Source organism: Podarcis pityusensis (assembly GCF_964106645.2).
Source record: "Podarcis pityusensis genome assembly, chromosome: 2".
Taxonomy (NCBI): Eukaryota; Metazoa; Chordata; class Lepidosauria; order Squamata; family Lacertidae; genus Podarcis; species Podarcis pityusensis.
The window spans coordinates 71698525-71721034 of NC_138029.1; the positions used below are offsets into that span (position 1 = coordinate 71698525).

General features: G+C 43.3%; 1 protein-coding gene across 3 annotated transcripts in view; it reads right to left on the reverse strand.

Annotated features, from left to right (window-relative positions):
- Positions 1-22510, reverse strand: part of MST1R (macrophage stimulating 1 receptor) — a 57884-nt gene that overhangs the window by 10225 nt on the left and 25149 nt on the right. For all 3 annotated transcript variants that reach the window (XM_080996395.1, XM_080996397.1, XM_080996396.1), the window contains exons 3-13: positions 21220-21408; positions 20408-20530; positions 18376-18546; positions 13181-13359; positions 8407-8581; positions 7691-7836; positions 5870-6031; positions 4877-4970; positions 2957-3184; positions 2166-2312; positions 116-284 (exon numbers count right to left, since the gene is read on the reverse strand). In XM_080996395.1, coding sequence (XP_080852521.1) covers positions 116-284; positions 2166-2312; positions 2957-3184; positions 4877-4970; positions 5870-6031; positions 7691-7836; positions 8407-8581; positions 13181-13359; positions 18376-18546; positions 20408-20530; positions 21220-21408 — 1783 coding nt within the window. The remainder of the gene's footprint in view (positions 1-115; positions 285-2165; positions 2313-2956; positions 3185-4876; positions 4971-5869; positions 6032-7690; positions 7837-8406; positions 8582-13180; positions 13360-18375; positions 18547-20407; positions 20531-21219; positions 21409-22510) is intronic.

The window sequence follows — 22510 nt, forward strand, 5'->3', positions numbered from 1 at the left end:
CAGTTAGACGCAAACCAGCACAATCATTAAAACACTGGATAAATGCAGTTGAATGAATACCTTTATTGAAAGCTCTGCTCTGATCAGAAAGCTTTGTGAGAAGCTTGCAGTTTACCTGACTTCTTCTTCTTCTTCTTCTTCCGCTGCATGAATTTCATCACGAAAAATGCCAAGAAGCAGAGGAATAGGATGGCTACAATGGTCCCCAAGGTAACAGCAACAGGAGATAAGGAGGATTTCACAACCACAAAGCCTAGGTCTGTGCAGTTTCCATTCACACAAATCTAAAAGGAGGAAAGGACATGATGGAAGCAGGTTATCAGCCATGCCAGAGCAATGGCATTCAATGGGCAGGAAGGAGCCAGGAGGTAGCAAAGCTTTAGCGTACTGAACTATCACACATTAGTAAACTTGTATAACAAATTGCCAGCTGGACAGAAAGGGAGCAACTCAAATATCCTAGTTTGTTTAGAAGCCTGGAGGGCTGTTGTGTACATTGCACTATTAGTCCCAAAGCTTGTGGTCAGTCAAGGTTTGGATTCCATGGAAGGGCATAGTTGGTGAGACTCCATGTGTGCTGTGGTGACATTTTGGAAGGGGGCTGTTGGAGTCCATCTGTTGGGTCTGTTTCCTGCCCAGAAGGGGGATGATGATAGCGGTAGGAGGAATCACAGGGCAGGAAGAAAAGAGATCATGGGAAAGGGGAAGTGCAGAGCTTCATCTTTGCACAGGATTCCTTAAGTCTAGACTCAAGTGCAAAGAAGACATCTCTGCTAAGGTTGTGATGCTCTTGTAGGAGGAGGAGGAGAACCATGAAATGTCCTGGAGAGAGGGTAGCAGGATGGCAGCAGGACACATGGTACAGAGCTGTGTCTTTTGTTCCCTTGAGGAGAAAAGCAGCAAGGGTGTGTGCCAGGGAGTGATAAACTGAGGATGAAAAACAGCTAATAAGGAAAAGGATAAACATCTCCTCCCCTTTGTCCTTCTCTCAACCTGAAGGAACCCAAGAGGGGCAGGAAGCAATCAGAGAGTCACGTATACAGTGTAATTTCTTTCACAGAATCTATAGAAGTGACAGACAACCCACCACCCCACCCCCTCTTCAGTAGTTAAGACCACAAGTAGCCGACTCCTTCTTTAGGCAGGATTTGGCATGCTCTGTACACAAATAAACTTTAAAACACACACACACAAGAAATTCTAAACTCTAGAATGGCCAGACAAAAAGAGAGAGAGAACGCACATGCATTCCATAGTTGGCCTGTAGCAATGCCTCTGAGAACAGAGAGTGCCCACACACACACACCAGCTGAGAATGACCCAGGGAAAGTATTTAGAGTCATACTGGGTGTGCCCTTGAAAATCAGTGCCATCTAGAATGTGGGTAGTGATGCAAGCATGGGCACCAGAACCAATTTTTTCACCATGTGCTGTTCAGTGAAGGAGCTCCAAGGCAGTAAAACCGATTATCCACCTCTTTCTCACCCCCACTCCTGAGAGTCTTGTGGATACACAGATGGATTTTTAAAATTTATTTAAACTATTAAGAGTCCCTGCTGAATTCCAGACACGGAAAAACCCTTTCCTAATGAAAAATGAGTCTAAGGAGTAGTGCCAAGGGGAGCCAGAAATTTCCCAACCTTCTGTTGTAAAAATGTATCTGTGGCTTGTTTGGTTTGGATATGCCAGGTATTTCTTTAAAGACTTTCTTTAAAGGTCAGAATTAAGTCTGCTCTGAGCTCACAAGTTGCTACAAAGGCCAGATGTTATAGATGACGTGGGATGACACATCCACAGGATGCGACCCAGATCAGTTTTCCTGGGAGCCATGTCATGCTTAGCTGCTGCCTTCGCTACTTCTCAAACATGCGTTATTAAATAGCCTATATGTTTTAAAAGGAGAGAGAAGCAGAAGTAAGGGGGCAAAAGCTTGTCAGAATGAGAATGCATGGAGCTAATGCTCCACGTTTGTTCAGTTCCATTTCCTCTGCAGCCAGTAGTGGAAAAACCAAATGAGTGACTGAATGGTATCAGAGGAAAAAGCAGCCAGAACGGACAAGATGGGAGGAGGCCAAGCTGCAAAAAGGAGAATGGGCCAGAGGAGGCAGAGAGAGAAGCAGGTCATGGCATCAGTGCTGGTTGCAGAGAACTGTTGCAAGCTTCACCTGTGCTGGCAAACGATGCAGAGGGGAGTTCAGGTCCCCGGGGATTCGGCAGGTCACCTCGTTTTTCAGCACAGTGGGGTGGCATTCTTGGCCAGCCACTGTCATAGAGATCACCATGCAGCCTGCCAGAGCGTCCAGTCCTCTATGCTGTACAAACAAATAAAGACATATATGTTAACCCATTTCGGGAAAAGATCTTCCTCACTGGGCCTCTTGGCTTTGTTTCCCCATGTTTCCCAGACTCCCATGTAACCCTGCTCTGAATTTACAAGCACTTTTGTCTATCCAGAAGAAACTGTTCTGATGACGCTTTAGCATCCCTACCCTCATCCCAATCCCCTCCAGTTCACATCTAGTACAGGGGGAACTATAAACAGCAGCACCACCCTTGCCATTTTATTTAATGGGACACACCCCCCCTTTGCTATATACAACTTGATTTCTTGGTGCCAATTCATATGCTGTTAAATGGCTCTGTGAGTTAACTTCAAACTATGGAAGTGGTGTACACATATGAGCACTGCAACTTCAGAGAAACTTCAAAACAGCCAATGGAGCAGCTTCTTTGTGCAGAGAATTACACATTCCCAGAAAACCCCACTTGCAGACACTGCTGCTATGTCCTCCGTGGCTGTGGTCCTATTCATGTTTACTCAGAAGTACAACCCTATTCCCAGGTGTTGGGAGGGTGTTGCCTAGGGTTGCAGCCTAGGTTTTTCTGATGCCACACTGCTCACGTGAGCACAGCAATATTGTTCACACATATTGTTGCCCGACTGACAATTACATACATGGATCTCAATCTCATCCTCTCCTGGATTGATTGTGTACAATTGGTCTTGCTGCTCAAAGGGGTAAATCACTGGCTTGGGGTAGTAGCGGATGCGAAACGTCTGGTGCCTCAGAGCTCCATCCATCAAGATCTTCAGGTTCCCATGAATGCTCGCTGCCTTGTTTTCCAATGGGTAGCGAGGACTCTGGCACACGAGGCTCGTAGCAGACCTTTCCCCCTTACAATCCTGAAGACATCAAGAGAACAGTTTAACTTCATTTGACTTAGTTATATCTATCTGATCACTGCTGGAACACTGGATTCTGTTCAAGGGCACACCTTACTGTAAACTAAATAGGAAGGGCAGTGTGAAATTCAGGGGTTGAAGAATATGCCTTACCATGAAAGACCAACTACATAAATTCCATAGCTTAATTATGCATTTAATTTTCCTGCTCTGTACCTATTAATGATCAATTTTGTTGCTTCCTTGACACTGTTATTTTACCATGCTGAATCGATGGGATTTAAATCATGATTAAATCAGTGAGAGGGAAAGGGCACATTTAAATAATAATAATAATCAAGTCTCTCGGTGATCCTTCATCATATATTTCCTAAACAATAGTAAACATCTAAAATCTGCAAATCAGGCAGAGTTTAAGAATTCATATTTGAGAAATAATTGAACAAGTTCTTCATTTTCATAGAAAATATTCCTTTAACTCAATAGAAGACATTGATTCAGTTTAGAAATTAGGCCTAATATATTTATATCATTTAATATTCACCAAGTTATTCTTTAAGAGAAACTTAGCATTTTTATTGTTTAATGATCTACTTTAAACAGTTCTGAATATTTTTTTAAAGCACATTTTACTTTTTTTTTTTTTAATCCAATTTTTATCTACTCTTCATGCTGGCATTTTATTAAATGTGTTGGTACCACCCTGAAAGGTGGCCTACAAATACAGACGACAACAACTCCTCCTCCTCCTCTATACCCTGCACAGTATTCTATCCCTTTCCTACAGTTTTTGGTCTCTTTTTCCAATCCTTGACAAAAATGATTTTTTAATCTGCCACGGCAAGACATGATACGATCATCCAGGATAAAAATTCTGAAGGATGTTAATTGCTGAACAAACTATTCACAATTCCAGCACTTTTCATGTGATTTGATGGGGAAAGGTTTTACAATGAGCAGATTCACAACCAGGTTTATTTAAGGCAAAACATAAGGAGAAATTGTTAAGAAGAATGAAAATAAAGTCAAAAACAACAGCAACCGAGTACTTGAAATATAAGGGGGTGGGGACGACTAAAAAGGTTGTAAAAGTGTACGTTCCATAAAGGAAATGTAAATGTTTGAGGATAAAACAACCACAATCTATACATAGCTAGGTGCCCCTCAGTTCATCTTTTCACACAAATGAAAGAAAATGCCTTTAGGTAGTCCTGGAAGAACTATTCAAGGATATTCTTACTCATTTAGCAGCAGGGAGGCACCTTCCCACACAAACTTTGCTTTTGCATTACCTGTTGGTGAGCTAAAACGTCACTACAGACTGTCTTCCCCCCTTCAAATTGTAATGATTTATTGGGTTGACAGAGAACATCCTCTCCATTAGTCCATCTCTGAGACAAGTCCCTACAAGGACATACAGGGAGGTATTCTTACTGGGTGTCCCACACTTGCGGGAATCTGTTTCACAGAAGACATCTAAAATTCTGAAACTAAGAATTTCTAATGCTTAAACACAGAATTCCTCTGAAGTACTGTAAGTCCTTTTTGTTTCTTTATATGGAGAAGGGTCACTTTGATATGGTGAGTATCTTATATATGCAGCATGTTTACTCAGGCCAATGGGACTTGCTCTCTAGAAAGTGTGCTTAGGATTGCAAACTTCATTTCTCTCCTTCCACCTAGAATACTCACCTTAGCTTCAGTAAGCACTCCGGCAGACTCAAACTGCACCTTTGCATAATACACTGAATCCAAATTGGTGCCACTGATGGAGATATTTGAACCCCTGAAGAATAAAAATCAGAAGGCTGTGAAAAAGTTTCCATATCAAGAGATCCTACAGGTATATCCTGGTTGTGTAGGCGGACCTGAGCAGTAAACATAGGAAATCGGTAATGGTACATCCAGTTCTCAGTTCCTGGTGGTATAAACATCCAGGTCTGTGTAGGCCAGTCTAAGGCCTATTTAGGATGAGATTTAGGCCCAATGCTACATACACTTAGCTGGGATTAAGTCCCACTGACCTCAGTGCAATTTACCTCCGGGTATCTGCACTGAATAGCAGATTGGCGGTTCGAATCCCCACGACAGGGTGAGCTCCCGTTGCTCGGTCCCTGCTCCTGCCAACCTAGCAGTTCAAAAGCACGTCAAAGTGCAAGTAGATAAATAGGTACCGCTGCAGCGGAAAGGTAAACGGCGTTTCCATGTGCTGCTCTGGATCGCCAGAAGCGGCTTAGTCATGCTGGCCACATGACCCGGAAGCTGTACGCCGGCTCCCTCGGCCAATAAAGCAAGATGAGCGCCACAACCCAGAGTCGGTCATGACTGGACCTAATGGTCAGGGGTCCCTTTACATTTTATCTGCACTGAATAGCACTGTTGCTATGGAGCTTCCATTTAATTTGGTTAAATGAGATATTTGATGGCTTGGGACCAGGAACTTTGCTTCATAAATAACATGATGTGCCTCCCAGAAAGCCTAGAATAGGGAATGCAATGACACAGGACGGAAAGAAGACATTCTTCCAAGAATGAGGGCAGCCTTTGACAACCAAGGGCCCTCCAGATGTTTTGGAATACAACTTCCAGCAGCCCCAGGCAGTGCTAGCTGTGTGTGTGTGTTATATTCCAAAAACATCTGGAGGGCACCAGGTTCATGAAGGCCGAATAAGGGTGTCCACTCACTCATAGCTGCAGTTGGGAGAGATATGGTGTATCTGGGGATCTTCTCGATACCAGAAGGGCTTCGGAGAAAGAAACGGCTGTTCATCTATTACTACAGTCACAGAAGCGTTGCCCAGGTTGTTCACAGGAGGGGTGGTACAAATTATGGCTTCCTCTTTCTGGCTGGGGAAAAGAAGACAAACAGCATGGTAAGGCCCTGCTCAGCCACCTCCCATTTAGTCCCATCCTCCACAAGGTCAGGGTGGAGGCAGTCCTTTGCATAATTGCATCATTGTATGTTATGTCATGGTGCTGGGCCATGCCTGCAAACTGCCACCATGTAAAGAGGGGGTCCCCCACACAATTATCTGCGCCTGCTCACTCTGGGAGATGTGGGAATGCTTCACCAGGGATGCAGGTCCTGACAAGACTCATGTGGCACAGCCTAATAAGAGCGTGACTACTTTAGTTAAGGAGATGCAGCATAACCAGACCCGGTGTCCGTGGTCCAGCTAGGTCAGGCACTGGCTGAGGGGTTCAAGGACTTGGGGGGGGGTCCCCTCACTGCTCTGCCCTTGGCTGTGCTGCCATTCACCTTGGATGCTTTTCATTTGGTGAGTGGAAGTGCTGCTGCTGCTTAACAGCTTGGCTCCCCATCTATAGTGGACACCCACAATTCTAAGGGATCCAAAATGCCATGCCCCACTACATAGATCTAGCAAATGTGTTGCTTTCATAGGTTCATAGTCTAATGGGGCTATATGGGTCTGAGCTTTGCATTGTGGGTAATTTAAGATGGTGGCTGTAGATGGGAACCAAGCTTAGTTCCCATTCTGAAGTGCTGTTCCTCGTCCATCTGAAGCATATGGGGGATAGATGAAGGCTGAGAAAGCATGTGGCAGCCTCCACAGCCATGGCAAGTAAGGCAAGGTCCTGTCCTGGTTGGGGTGGGTGCTGAGGAGTGGACTACTAGCACTGTGCCATGGCCTGGCACCAGCTCTGACCACAACCACCATGCACTATGGGATAGAGAAGAGATGCGAAACCATGTTTCTATCTTCCACTGAAGTTGTAACTAGATCCTAAGTCATCCTCATTCATTTTGAGGAACCTTAAAAAATAGTGGGTTCAAGCTAAAACTTTCCTTCCATACAGTACTGTATAGGCAGAAGATGGTTGATAAGAGGAGTGGTGGCTGTCCTCTCCCTCACATACCTCTGCCTAGAGTAAGCATGATTATGGGAGTATTCATAACCATTCATAACAAAGGGAGAGGGCAGATGGCTATGAACTCACATGCCCTGCAAAGCTCTACTCGGTTCATTTGCTTTCACACAAGCAATAGAGACTGTGACTCATTAGGAAAGTATGACTACGAGCAATTGCCAAAGAAGAAGAAGAAGATGATGACTGGTGTAGGGGCAGGCAACCACAGATTTACACACAAAAGAACACAGGAAAAGAGCTGTCTGTTGCATCATCAAGATGTGGGAAGGATATTTTTGATACCTCAAACACTGACCATTTATATTTAGATACTCTGTATCATCTTCCTGGAGATAATACCAAAAGAACTGGAGAGATAAGGAAGCTGGTAACATCTTATAAGGTTGCCTCAAACCAGCCTAGCTAATGTCTGTGGTCAGTCCACTAGCTTCACATTAATGCTAGAGTGCTAGAAAATGAGAAAAATCCAACATATCTGGAAGGTGGTCAAAAATGTGTTAATCAACTTTCTAAATGTATTTTGAAAAGCATAGCTCTATCTTTTATCAAAGGCCATGAATGCAATTCCCAGTCCGACAAGCCAATGTTACAATTAAGTGTCACTATTTGCCATACCTTTCTCTTGAGACCAAGGGACAATCCCGACCATTAACCATCACCTTCCTTGTGCCTCCCACCAGAACGTTTTGTCCTTGGATAAAGATCTCTGTTCCTCCAGCCTGTGGGCCGTACGGTGGATGGATAGAAGTTATTTTAGGCAGCTGTTGATAGTGAAGAGAAGAAATGCTAAACTCACTGTATCAAACTCTCTGAGCCCTGTAACTAACTTAGAGATAGAAAAGGGAAGACCACTGTTTTTGACAGACATTGAGGTAAGGATAAGAAGTAATGAATTTAAGCTGTGGCAAGGTAGTTTGGTGTAAAATATTAAAAGAAATCCTGACCATCAGGATCAACAGCCAGAAAACAGAATAAAAGTAGAGGCTGCAAGACCTTCTTCTGGAGAAGTGTTTGCCTAGAGTGGCTGATTACTTGTTCTCAAGTAATAAAACTTGATGTTAGAGATTTCTTAAGCAGAAAAGCCAGGGCTGGACCTGGGAGTTTAAAAATACAAATCAGGTTTCCCACCAAAGCACCCAAACCCAGTAGCTGAGATCAGCAATCTTGCATTATGCCTCTGCACCACTAGCCCCCATGAAACACCAGCTGCAGAGCACCAGAACGCCTATCACTGGCTCTTAGCGGGTCTATTAAATTCTCATTACATCAATGAACAACAGCCATGAAGAAGCATGCAGGAGCAAAGGTAGTGGAAAGAAACCAAAGCTCACCTTAAACTCAAAGCCACTGAGGACTGAGGAGCCACTGATGAAAAATGGGGTGTGCTCCTTCTCTACAACAGTGACCTCAACCTTCTGTGGCCCCAGCATGTTCACTTCCTCTTTTGGTGTCAAAGTGCAGACAATAACTTCAACATAATCTTTCCAGCGCGGCACTTCACTGTACCTGAAAAGCAAAAAGGGTGCTGAAAGGATGCACAAGAAACTAATGTGATTATGATCTGCCTAATAAAGTCTAGTGGCTCTTTAGCACCATGAAATGGAAAAATATTCAAAATAGTTCACTTGTACACTACTAACCTTAGGGCAGATATGGGGAACCTCCTGCCTGTGAACCAGACCTGGCTAGCTGGACCTCCACATTTGACTTGCAGGGCTGTTTCAGGCAGGCCACACCTACCTGCCCTACACCTGATGTCATACATGAGGGTGTGGCTTCAAAGGAACATTAATGAATTTAACATGAGATCAAGGTTATTGCTTTGTTGGAGCAAGGTGCGCTCCCATCAGTTTATGAACAATGCCTGCTTCCCTTGCTCCAGCAGAAGGAAGCAGTTCCACTGAATCAGGGCTTCAAAGTGTAGCATCACCTGATGTCATAGTGATGGCAGGTGACTGACAGGTGGGTAAGGCCACATCCTTCTGTCAAATTTGGCTTGCAGGAGTAGGGAGATAAGGAACTGGCCTGCAGGTCAGATAATGTACCACAAAAAAAAAAAGATGCGGTACATTATCTGACCTGCAGGCCAGTTCCTTATCTCCCTACCCCTGCAAGCCAAATTTGACAGAAAGATGTGACCTTACTGTTGGAGATGTAAAGAAGGGGAAGGTACATTTTACCATATGTGGGGGGATTGCAAGATATTTTTTTTTTAAAAAATGGGAAATGATATACAATGAATTGAAAAAAATGTTTAAAATAACATTTGTTAAAAAACCAAAAGCATTTTGTTGGGTATTTTAGTACAAGATCTGCCGAAAGAAAAACGGACATTATTCATGTATGCTACAACAGCATCAAGAATCTTAATAGCACAAAATTGGAAGACTGGAGAAATACCATCAAAAGAACAATGGCAAGAAAAGTTTATGAACTATGCAGAGTTAGCAAAACTAACGGGCAAGCTGTGTGAAAAGGACAATAGTGACTTTGAAAAAGAATGGGAACCTTTTATAACATATTTGCAGAAACAACAACAAAAAATGAACTCATTGGCAGGGTTTAAATAAACATTTAGAACTTTATTTAAAGAGAACAAGAAGTATAACAATGGGACAACATAGTATTAAATACAAACAGCAGATTGTATCATTTGATGTAACAAACCAGAAATGGAAGCTGAGGGAAGTCAACAGGTAGGACTGGAAAATGAATGTTTAGTAATGATGATGGATATTTGTTGTAAGAAAGAAAATCAATTAAAATTATTATTATTATTTTAAGAAAAGATAAAGTACCGCATCTCTCCCTTACAGCAATTCATCTCTGAAGGGTGTGTTTGCAGAAAGTGGCAACAAGAGGATGGGTCTTTTCCATTGTAGTTGCCCATCTATGGAATGCTGTGCCCAGGAACGCTTATCGATGCCAAAATTGCCAGTTTTGATGAACCAGTCAAAGACCCAGACTTTGGGATCTCAATTTAAACTGAAATGTGATATGTTCTATGGTCTGTTTTAATGCTTCTCTTTTAATGGGGTAGGATAGGAGAAGTCCTTTTTATTCTTGTTAATAGATGAGCACCTTCAGAAAAATATAGAAATTTAGGTTTTATGTTTGCTTATTCCATGGTTTTTGGAATCTACCGTATTTACGCGAATCTAATGTGCCATTGAATCTAATGTGTGCCTCAATTTTCAAAACCTTGAAACCAAAAAAGGATTTGCTGGCGAATATAAATGAGCCTTAAAACCTAATGCACACCCTAATTTTCGTGATGTAAGTAGGCAAAAAATGGTGTGCTAACTTTGGCCCATCCATTTCAAGAGGTTCACTCTGAGTAAAAGTTAGTTGAATACGGTCCATACATATATATTATTGTGGCAATTTTCTTTGAATGCACACTTGCATATTGCAGGGTGAACTCAGGGAGCCAGCTTCTGTAAATACACAATGCCTGGGCTCCAGCATGCTATTATAACTCCATCAACTGCTTCCTTCACAGAGGGTTTATCATCATCCTCAGTAGGGATTGTGGTGATGGATCAGCTTGGGTCAAGCAAGGGCTCCAGCTTGGAAATACAGTGGTGCCTCGCAAGACGAAATTAATCCATTCCGCGAGTCTCTTCGTCTTGCGGTTTTTTCGTCTTGCGAAGCACGGCTATTAGCGGCTTAGCGGCTATTAACGGCTTAGCGGCTATTAACGGCTTAGCGGCTTTAAGAAGAAGGAAACAAACTCGCAAGAACTCACAAGACGTTTCGTCTTGCGAAGCAAGCCCATAGGGAAATTCGTCTTGCGGAACGACTCAAAGAACGCAAAACCCTTTCGTCTAGCGAGTTTTTCGTCTTGCGAGGCATTCGTCTTGCGGGGCACCACTGTACTTGATCATTTATGGAATGGAAGAATTCAATTCACCTATTCCATTTACGAGTCCAGAGTTAGATGTGAAAAATGGATCGGGCGACAGCAAGACGTAACAACTGTGATTCCTGTTATGTCTTCCTGTATACCTCTGTTTCTCCCTCTAAACAGTTTTTAAGAGGCATTTCCTTACCCAAATATGACCTGCCCTCTCGAAGAAAATGCTGCCAGACAATGCTCAGTTGTTGGTTTTAGTTTTTTGCTTAATGCAGATCAAAGCTCACTAGAATGACTGACTCCAGCATGGGCCATGGAGGTGAAACTCTATTTGTACTAATAGGGAACAGTAGAAACTGCTGTTTCATTTCCGCTCTGGGAAAGCTGCCAATGTCTAAACTGTGACACACAGAAATGTCTCCTCTCCTGATTTCAACATGTAAGTGTAAGGCTGCTATGACATCATCTGAGGGCCTCACACAGGCAGAAAGAAGTACCAGAAGGAACTCTAGAAAAAGTCATATTCTAACCATAAGCCCCGCATTTTGCATCTAGTCTATGAATACATTGATTAAATGAGAAGGAGAGAGAGATGGATTTAGCCACATGGCTAGCACTGTGCTAAGTAAAAGGGGCGAATTACTCAATGACTGAACTGCTACCCTCACAGAACTGGCAGGACCTCTGCAACCATGAAGACTAGAAAATTCTCCCCCCGTAAAAAAGTGCTTAGAATCTCAGGATTCTACTGAGATTGTTGGATGCCACATATATTCTACACTCCACAGTACTTTCATACTTTCATCTGGAAAAGAACATTCTAAACCAGCACCAATGTTTTATTCATATTATAATTCCCTTCTAATGGTGCTCAGGGAGCTGTGAGGAAAGAACAACAAACCACACAAAAATTCATTTAAGCTGAGTGGTACAAACACTCTGAGGTGAAAGGAGAAAGAGAGTCTGTTCACTAAGGCTCCCACACAACCTACAACGTACCTCTACAAAGCCCCATGTCTTCCTAAACTTGTCCCTTGGCTGGCCCCATTTTCCTTCAGGAAGATACCAGAAGCTGAAGAAAACATTAGACCACTGCTGGCTTAATGTCCCTTAGCAGTGAAAACACAGAGTCCAAACCAAGAGAAGAGAGCACTTTTCCACCAGTTTTCCCGAGGCAGCTTATCAGCTGTGGCCTCACTCTCCCCATCTGGCCTCACACATACCATGTGGAGTCTGAACAGAGCACTGTGCCATTGTCAGCCAAGGCTTCTGAGATTAAGGGCTCATCCAGACTTCCACTTGTCCTTCCACTTTCTGCTTGGAAAACCTGCTCTTTGGTGCTGAATCGGAACAAATATCAATCAGGTTTTCTGCAGACTGGCGTTTGCTCCTATTCAGTGCTGGGTTTTCCCAGGGAACGCAGTGGGGTAAATGGAAAACCACTCATACCTGTGCCTAGAAAGCACAGGACAAGGGTGAAACCCCTCAGACCCATGCTTTCTAGGCACAGGACAAGTGGAAATGTGGACCAGCCCTTAATCAACGCATCACTCAGTATGTTCCTGGTGTGAAGCACTGAAGAACAACACCAAAGGGAGATAGTTCTTCATAGGGACCATGGGACAAGCATGCACAAAGGAATTCCCTTCGATCTTGAATGCCAACCCGGAATGTAAAACTCCTGGATGAGAGGGAATATTGCTTAACTTTGTACATTATAGTCTGCCTGCTTATAGTCCATCTTATTTTGAAGGCTCAGGGCAGCTTTCAACCCCAAAATATAGGGTATAATTCAACATAGTGCTAAGCAGACTGCTCCACCAGCTGAAAAATTTCTGCTTGCCTGATGACATGCTCTCTCCTCTCCTCTCCTCCCCCTTGTGCAGACTTCCACTAGCGGGACCAGATGGTTGAACATAGCCCTTAACTTCTCCAAATTTATATATAATTATAACACCATGGGAAGTCTCCATGCTTCTACTGACCTATCCAACCTGCCTTCGCCCTGCAAAGGTAGCCCAGACACACAGGCCTAACAAGTCTTCCAGAAGGTGCTCAGGCTGAGATTGTGGTGAATCTCCAAAGAAAAACAGCCACCAAGAATTCCTCTCTGCACACCTTTCTTACATGCATAAGGAACATTTACAGAATGCTAGTCTGTGTAGATGCAGGGCTGAGAAAGTGAACAGGAAAGAAGGAAGGGGGAATAATGTTTGCAGGCTGCGTGTTTTTTAACTTTCAAACGTTACCTGTTTTCTAGGCTCTCTTCAAACAGTACGGTGCAATTCTTCCGTCCCACTGTAACCTTGTAGTCACCAAGGGTTGAAGGTGAGGCATCCATGCCACTGAAATATGAACCTGAACGAAAGCCTGAGCCACAGAGTGTCACCTTAGTGCTGCCTTGTAGTGGTGCATTTCTGGGGTAGAACTGTGAAAGCAGATGATACAAAAGCTTTACTTGCGCAGTCACCAGCAATATTTGATACACCTTAGATACACCTGTCTTATGCTCAAGTGCCAAACACCAATAAGACCCAGTTATTGGCACCAGGCAATGCTGCAGACATACTCTGACACAAAGAGAACTTACATGGGAATGGCATTTTTTTTCTCCAGGCCCTTCTCTAACTGCTGCAGAAAGCCTTAGGTTATGATTCACTTCCATTTGGAGGAAAGATGTTGAATGAATTATTAGGATAAGCTGTTGCTCAGACCAAGTGCAGGAAAGTTCACCTGCATGCAGTAAAAGGTGCACACAGTCCATATGGGGAACACAAATTGGCATATATCCCAATTACCTGCAATTAGTTAACATGTGGTTTCAAAAACTGTCCAGGATCAAGGCTGGCATGGTCAGGCTAAACTAATGGTGCGATGAAGTCACCAACCAAACCTTGAACAAGGGTGAATAGCAGCAAGCTGGGATATTCCCACTTCTTGAAAGTGCTACTTTGGTACTGAAAACATTTGATCAGGAACATTTAATACACCCTTGCTTTATGCTCACAACAAACTTATTTTTCTTAACTATTGAGGCCAAGTGAAAGTGACTTGATGAAGGCCACCCAGTTTGCTTCAAGGGTGAGCTTAGATCTGAATCTGCTGCCCATATTCAAAATCAGTATAAACACGGTATCACAGCATTTGCCTAAAATTTAATACAGGGAGCAAAATATGCAAATGGTGAAACATTTAAACAACTCTAAGTGTGCTTCTTTAATAATATTTTTATATGTTATTTATCTAGTTAAAAAATGAATAAAGAAAGAGTGAAGTAGAAGTTTAAATTTATTCCTTTATCAAGCTATATTACTCTGCCTCTTTTTGAAGCCAAAGTAATTTGACCTAATGACTCCCTGTGACGACAAGTGACTAATGTTAATGGTTAAGAGTTTACCTCAGAACGGTTTGCTCTGCTAAATATTAACTCACCTTAAAGGAATATAGGAATCGCAGTGCGGACACATCAAAAGCCACAAAAAGACAGTCTTAATCAGCCCTAGCAGCAAACCATGATTATGCATAGACTCTTTATTAGTATCAAGGAGACTTTTTAGATGCCCGCAGTGGTGTGAAGATGACCCCATTCCAGAGGAGCCACTGTACACCTGGAGTGTGTGTCTAGGCAGCCTCTCTGACAGAACTAGGGAACCTCAGGCCCAGGGGCCAAGGGCAACTCTCTTTATCTAGTCCTCAGCCACACGTCCTTCTCCCATCCACACCTCTCACTAGTCCTAGTCATATCCTCCCTGAGCATTTATGCTTGTCTGGAATGTGCCCTTGAGCTCTGATAACAGCCATACAGAGGCTGTGTTTACATTTCTTGCTTTGCCTACTTTTGCCTCAGGCGTCACCTACTATGGGCATGACACCCACAGAAGGTTGCCCAGGTGGGAATGTGGCCTTTGGCCTGAAAAAGCTTTCCCCCACCCCTGCTGTAAAAGGAGCAAGTGTATGTGGTCTCCATATACTGGCTGTTTCATGTGCACCAGCCCCAACCTGCTTGAGTTTTCGCGCTATAGCTGAAAACTCATCAGCCCACCTTTGTCCCCACATGACTGTTCCTTGTGTATGTCAAATGCAGTGAGTTGTTCCAAAAGATAGCGAAGGATGTGAATGTGTAATATCGATATAGGCTTTCATTGCGCTAGGTTTGTGGGTTTTCTAATTTTCTGTTTGGGAAACAACGACACTGCCCTCACTATAGGCAAAACACAGGAGAACAGTGCTCAGTGATGCCATGCTAAAGTCACCCTTTCAGGAAAGATGAAAAGGATCACATAGAGTAAAAGAAATAAAAAAATTCCTTCCTGTAGCACCTTAAAGACCAACTAAGTTAGTTCTTGGTATAAGCTTTCGTGTGCATGCACACTTCTTCAGATACACTGAAACAGAAGTTACCAGATCCTTCTATATATTGAGAAGGTGGGGAGGGGTATTACTTAGAAGGGTGGTGGGAATCGGAGATTGGCAGATAGCTGAGATGAGCCTGTTGACGACTCTTAACGACTGTAATAGGTCTTACAGGAAAAGGCAAGGGGTGAGAAGGTGAGAAATGGCTTAGTCATGTATAATGAGATAAGAATCCGATGTCTCTGTTCAGGCCAGGTTTCTCCATTGTTTTAAGTTTGGTAATGAGTTGTAATTCAGCAGCTTCTCTTTCCAGTCTATTTCTGAAATTCCTTTGTAGTAAAACAGCTACTTTGAGATCTTGTATAGAATGTCCTGGGAGATTGAAGTGTTCTCCTACTGGTTTCTCTGTTTTGTGATTCTTGATGTCAGATTTATGTCCGTTTATTCTTTGGCGTAAGGTTTGGCCTGTTTGTCCAATATAGAGAGCTGAAGGACACTGTTGGCATTTGATGGCATACACAATGTTAGACGATGAGCAATTACATAGTCCCGAGATGGTATGTGTGATGTTGTTGGGGCCAGTAATGGTGTTGTCCGGGTGTATGTGGCAGCAAAGTTGGCATCTGGGTTTATTGCAGGCTCTGGTGCCAGTGTCCGTGTTAAGTCTGGTTGTAGTATTATTGTGGGTTAGGAGTTGTTTAAGATTGGGTGGCTGTCTGTAGGCAATGAAAGGTCTTCCTCCCAGAGCTTGAGAAAGAGAACTGTCATTGTCCAGGAGAGGTTGTAGATCTCTGATGATGCGTTGAACTGTTTTAACTTGGGAGCTGTATGTGATGACTAGTGGAGTTCTGTTATTTTCTTTTTTGGGTCTGTCTTGCAGCAAGTTCTCTCTGGGTATCAGTCTGGCTCTGTTGATCTGTTGTCTAACTTCATCTGCTGGGTATTTTAGTTCTGAGAAGGTTTGCTGTAGATCTCTTAGGTGAGAGTCTCTGTCTGTAGAATTGGAACAGATGCGGCTGTAACGTAGTGCCTGGCTATATACAATGGACTGTTTGGTATGTTTGGGATGGTAGCTAGAGGCATGTAGATATGTTTGTCGGTCAGTTGGTTTACGGTATAAGGTGGTGTCTATGTGTCCATCCTGTATTTTTATAGTAGTGTCCAAAAAATGTATTTCTTGCATAGATTGATTCATTGTAAGGTTGATTGTGGGGTGAAAATCATTGAATTTCTGGTGAAAGGTGTCCAGGGTCTGTTGACCATGTGTCCAGATGATAAAAATATCGTCAATGTATCGTAGGTACAAGAGAGGTTTGAGTGGGTAGGAGTTTAGGAAACGTTGTTCTAAATCTGCCATGAAGATGTTGGCATACTGTGGGGCCATGCGGGTGCCCATTGCTGTGCCGCTGATCTGAAGGAACATAGACACCACCTTATACCGTAAACCAACTGACCGACAAACATATCTACATGCCTCTAGCTACCATCCCAAACATACCAAACAGTCCATTGTATATAGCCAGGCACTACGTTACAGCCGCATCTGTTCCAATTCTACAGACAGAGACTCTCACCTAAGAGATCTACAGCAAACCTTCTCAGAACTAAAATACCCAGCAGATGAAGTTAGACAACAGATCAACAGAGCCAGACTGATACCCAGAGAGAACTTGCTGCAAGACAGACCCAAAAAAGAAAATAACAGAACTCCACTAGTCATCACATACAGCTCCCAAGTTAAAACAGTTCAACGCATCATCAGAGATCTACAACCTCTCCTGGACAATGACAGTTCTCTTTCTCAAGCTCTGGGAGGAAGACCTTTCATTGCCTACAGACAGCCACCCAATCTTAAACAACTCCTAACCCACAATAATACTACAACCAGACTTAACACGGACACTGGCACCAGAGCCTGCAATAAACCCAGATGCCAACTTTGCTGCCACATACACCCGGACAACACCATTACTGGCCCCAACAACATCACACATACCATCTCGGGACTATGTAATTGCTCATCGTCTAACATTGTGTATGCCATCAAATGCCAACAGTGTCCTTCAGCTCTCTATATTGGACAAACAGGCCAAACCTTACGCCAAAGAATAAACGGACATAAATCTGACATCAAGAATCACAAAACAGAGAAACCAGTAGGAGAACACTTCAATCTCCCAGGACATTCTATACAAGATCTCAAAGTAGCTGTTTTACTACAAAGGAATTTCAGAAATAGACTGGAAAGAGAAGCTGCTGAATTACAACTCATTACCAAACTTAAAACAATGGAGAAACCTGGCCTGAACAGAGACATCGGATTCTTATCTCATTATACATGACTAAGCCATTTCTCACCTTCTCACCCCTTGCCTTTTCCTGTAAGACCTATTACAGTCGTTAAGAGTCGTCAACAGGCTCATCTCAGCTATCTGCCAATCTCTGATTCCCACCACCCTTCTAAGTAATACCCCTCCCCACCTTCTCAATATATAGAAGGATCTGGTAACTTCTGTTTCAGTGTATCTGAAGAAGTGTGCATGCACACGAAAGCTTATACCAAGAACTAACTTAGTTGGTCTTTAAGGTGCTACAGGAAGGAATTTTTTTATTTCGACTATGGCAGACCAACACGGCTACCCATCTGTAAATAGAGTAAAAGAGAGAGGGAGGGTGTGGGTTGTTGTTTTTTGTCCCCCACCCCCCATGGCTCACTCGAGAAGTTGAGCCAGTGGTGAGGGAGATGTCTTAAGTGCTCTATTTGGAAGAACACACAAAGCAAGAGGTTAAGACAAAAAGAAAAAATACACCCCGTGGAAAACATAATAACTAATGCAAAATGCAGGTGGTGCATGTCTCAGGAAATGCAGGCATTATGGGTCCCAAGATGCCCAGAGTACTTTAGGCTTTATGACAAACACATTTGACAAACAGAAATACAAAAAAAGCCAGACATTTAACAAAGGGTGGAGGGAAGAACTAAGGCAGTCCCAAAGCACCAAATAGCTCAGTGAGCATAGCTGCAGTGTGCATAAACCACCATGTCAATGTACCATTAGGCAATCTCATACATAAGAAGATACTTGCGTACATCAGTGAGGACAGGAGAGCAGCTCTTCTGGTTCCACTCTGCCTTGCAGTCTTCCTGACGGGTGCATGCATTTCCACACCAGCCACACTGCATGAAACGCTCTGCTTTCAGGCAGCGGAAGCATGTCAGGAAATGGCGACAGCCTGGACCAGTTATTTTCACCTGGGACACCTGCAAGATGGACAGTTGCAAAAGAGGATGGGTGGAGCTCAACTTTGCATGCAGAAGGTCCTTGTTTCAATCCTCAATGTCTCCAGGTGGGACTGGGAAAGATCCCTGCCTGAAACCCTGGATAGCCACTGCCAGGCAGTGCAGGTCAGCAGCATTGACCCTCCAACGCCCTGTGAGACCATTTTCCCCAGCAGGCTGACCACCCACTGCCCCACACCTGGTATCATGTATGACAGTCAGGTGTGGGGCAGGAGAATATATGTATCCAAAGGAGCCTTAAAATGCACACCCAAGTGTTCACTGGAAAATGGGTTTGCATCAAAGAATCCAAGCCCCACTTGGATCAGCTTCGCTATCAAGTACTGGAAACTCCTGGGTGCAGCCAATCCAAGCAGGGATTGACATCGCCACCAAACAGCTAAATGGCAGTGACTTCAAGGCTGGCTTGGATCCACTGGGATCTTCCTGCGCAGCACAGCTTGAACTCAAGCTACACTGCAAAGTAAAAATGGGTCCTTTGGCATCATGTTGATGTCAGGTGATTGACAGGGGGGCTGGCACTTAACTCCCCCGTGCTTGGCGTTGACAAGCCTGAGCAGGATGAACCAATGACCTGACTTACTGTAAGGTAGCTTTCTATGTTCCTTTGTCAAGGGGACTGATGGTCTTTCCAACAGCACATCTTTCAAACAGCATGTACTTTGCTCACCAAGAAAATCAATTTATTTATAAGTATTTTTATACCGTCCTTTAACCATATTCCCAGGGTGGTCCACAACAGGAAAAACCCAATGAATGCAATCTACCCTCAGAACACCCCCCCTTGTGCATCTGCCACTCGGTGCTTGTAGCTTGTATCAAGGCATCAAGACATCAGAGAGACGAAGCAGGTGGGCTCCTAATACTCCTGGTCTCAGCAAGGAGCTGTCATCAAGTTCTGAGCTCTGTTTTACAGCTGCCCGACCAGAATATTTTTTTCTCCCCCAGTGAAGCTAGAATGAGTTGGCAGCAGAAAATGCCAAAAACCTTGCTGAAATCCAGTGGGATTTTCCATTTGATGAAGCCACTGAGACCAAAAAAGGTTAGGTAGGCAGCCCTAGAGCTATCAGAAGAAGAAAGTGAAGCCCAATGAAATGGTGACTTAGAAGCACCAATTTTTCAATTAAAGTTCCAACATCCTAGGAGAGATAAATGACTGGCTAGAGACAGCAAGTTCAAAGGATTTCTGTAGAAAGAAATGAAAATTTAAAGGGCTGGAAGAGTCAAGGAAATGCTAATGGAAGAATAAGGTGAAAAAGTAGCTCAAATAAGCCTTTGTGATCTGGAAGGGGGAGACATCTGGTACTCTGACATAGCTTAAGAAGATAGTTCTTTCCAAAAAGGATCATACTCAGGGTCAATCAGTCCTGGAGGACTGTATCTCCTCAGAATGCCAGAGGTAAATTGAATGGTCTTCCACCTCACAAATTTTCTGCCTGTGGAAAGGGGGGAGATGACCCTTGGGGTCCCTTCCAACTCTACAATTCTATTATTCTATGACTAGGCTAGAACTCTTATCCCTGGTGTATGCATTTTCTGCAGGCAGGCAGGCAGGTTTTTTATGTGGGGTGCTATCAAAACATGTACACTCTATGTGCACCCTAAACTGGTGCAGAATGCCTCTGCCACTCAGTTTTCCTGAATATATACTTTGGGTCTGAGATGATGGATGATGAGATCAGAGCAACCTCAGCATTCTCTCTGTTTGTAAAAATCAAAGCACCTGTAGAATAACACTCCTCCCACCCAGAAACAAGCAAATAAGTAATGCATCCTTTGAAATCTCATGCACAGTCAAGCTTCAGAACCTCACATCTCTTACCTTTTTTCCTGTGACAAACAGCAAAGAGTCATTCAGCTTGCTGACTTCTCGCAGCACTGGCAATGTCTCCCCCAAGGAGAAGTTGGCCAATACGTTTGTGTAGAGATTGGATGGAAGAACCACCTAGGAACACACACACACAAAAGCTTACACACCCTCAGCAGCTGTTTCTAGTGGCGCAGGGACAGTTGTAGGGAACTTCTTCATTAATTTGGCAACCACATCTGTCTGCTGGGGCTGCAAATTACAAGCAGGAGAGTAACTCCATGTTTTTATGAACATCTCTGCACACTGCTAAGTGCTATGAGATGCTGAAATAAACGTATGAATAGATTTGGGCACCCGGGATTCATGTTCAGAATTCCTGATACTCTGCAGGTCGACCCTCCAACAACCCCAAGAGTAATTCCTAATAGCAATTTCAATTATGATAAATCCTTGAGAAGTTTAGCTGTTGACACTTCCTACAAGAAACATTGGGAATTATAATTTTGTGAGTATGTTGAGAAAACCCTTGTTTGTTATCCCTTGTTCCCTCAAAGATCTAGAACTAGGGAAAGGGTTTCTTGTAGAAAGAATAAGAAGAGAATAAAATAAAATTAGCTTAATTTGACAGTGGAAACATGGTAACATTTCCTAAATGTTAATGGTTTGGCTTTACAGCTTTAAAAGTACCACAAGAAGCCATTTAAATACATGATGGTATTTAAAGAGATATTTAAACACTTGCAGCAGATGATAGCACAGAGGTTCACCATATTATAAACACATATTAATAGATATAAAAAGCAGAGCTGCAGCTCTTAACTGACCTGCAGAACACGTCCTTCTGATGTGCCTAGATGAGCCACAGTCACCTCATCTATTACAGTTACAAAGATGGAGGTCAGCAGCACGCCCGCCATACGTCCATTGAAGAGGTCCACCCTGTAGTAATTTGTAGAGATGAAGGTGGGCTTCTTCCAGCAGCTGGTGTTCACCAGTGGGGCTGAGAAATTTACCTGGCATGACAGAGAACAGGTGCTGTTTCAGATGCTAAGTGAAACTTGCTAGGAGTCTCAAACTGGGGACTTTAGCATTCCCACACCATCAGGTCACCAGAGGCAGCTTCCTGGTCTGGCCTCTGTTGTACAGCAGTGCAACCCCCATAATGGCCTGAGGGGACGCTAATGCTTTGTCACGCCAACTATAACAAGTGACTTGAAGTTTCAATAAAAGCTTAGCTGAACCTATACAATTGTTCAAGGCTGAACAACTTTTTAATGACAGAAGGTACTAAGTAGACCCCTGCCTTGCCTCTACTTGCCTCATCATCCAGCTCTGAAATTTGGGGGTTTTATTGATGAGCAGGGCATAAACCCTCAAACAAACACACAAACACACCAGGCATACAGCCTGCCTTAGACCACATCATCTGAGTCTGGGCCTTTCGATCATTGCCTGCCTGCTCTGTAACCTGACCAATGGAAGGTCTGGATCACTCTGTTTGCTTCTGACTTTGCCGGAACAGGAAGGTTAAATACCAATTATCTAGTCTAGTCCCTCTCTATCAGCCTGCCAAAGCAAAGAATTGTAAGACAACAGCTTCTCCAGGTTCACCCTTGCCCTCTGCTGGAGCCTTATGAGACTAGAAATCCTGGTTTGTTTACATGCCAGAAAGTCCAGCTGCCTTTTTATTTAATACCCTGGCAATAAATATATTCTGCTTTCTTCCCCTATTGTACCCACTTCTATTTTGTTTATTTATTTAGGAATGTCAAACAGATAAATAGCTACGTGATTTTTAAAAGACATATGAAGGCAGCCCTGTTCAGGGAATTTTTTTAGTGTGTGATGTTGTATTGTGTTTTTACTATTTCTTGTTGGGAGCCGCCCAGAGTGGCTGGGGCAACCTAGTCAGATGGGCAGCATATAAATAATAAATTATTGTTGTTGTTATTATTGTTGTTGATATTATTATTATTATTATTATTGATTAACACACCTACTAACTGAGTTTTTTGAGGCAGCTTCTAATATATTAAAAATTGAGTTGTTATGTGCATAATCACAAAATGTACAGTATTTGTATGTTTTTCCCCCAATCCCAGCCCATAAATGGCA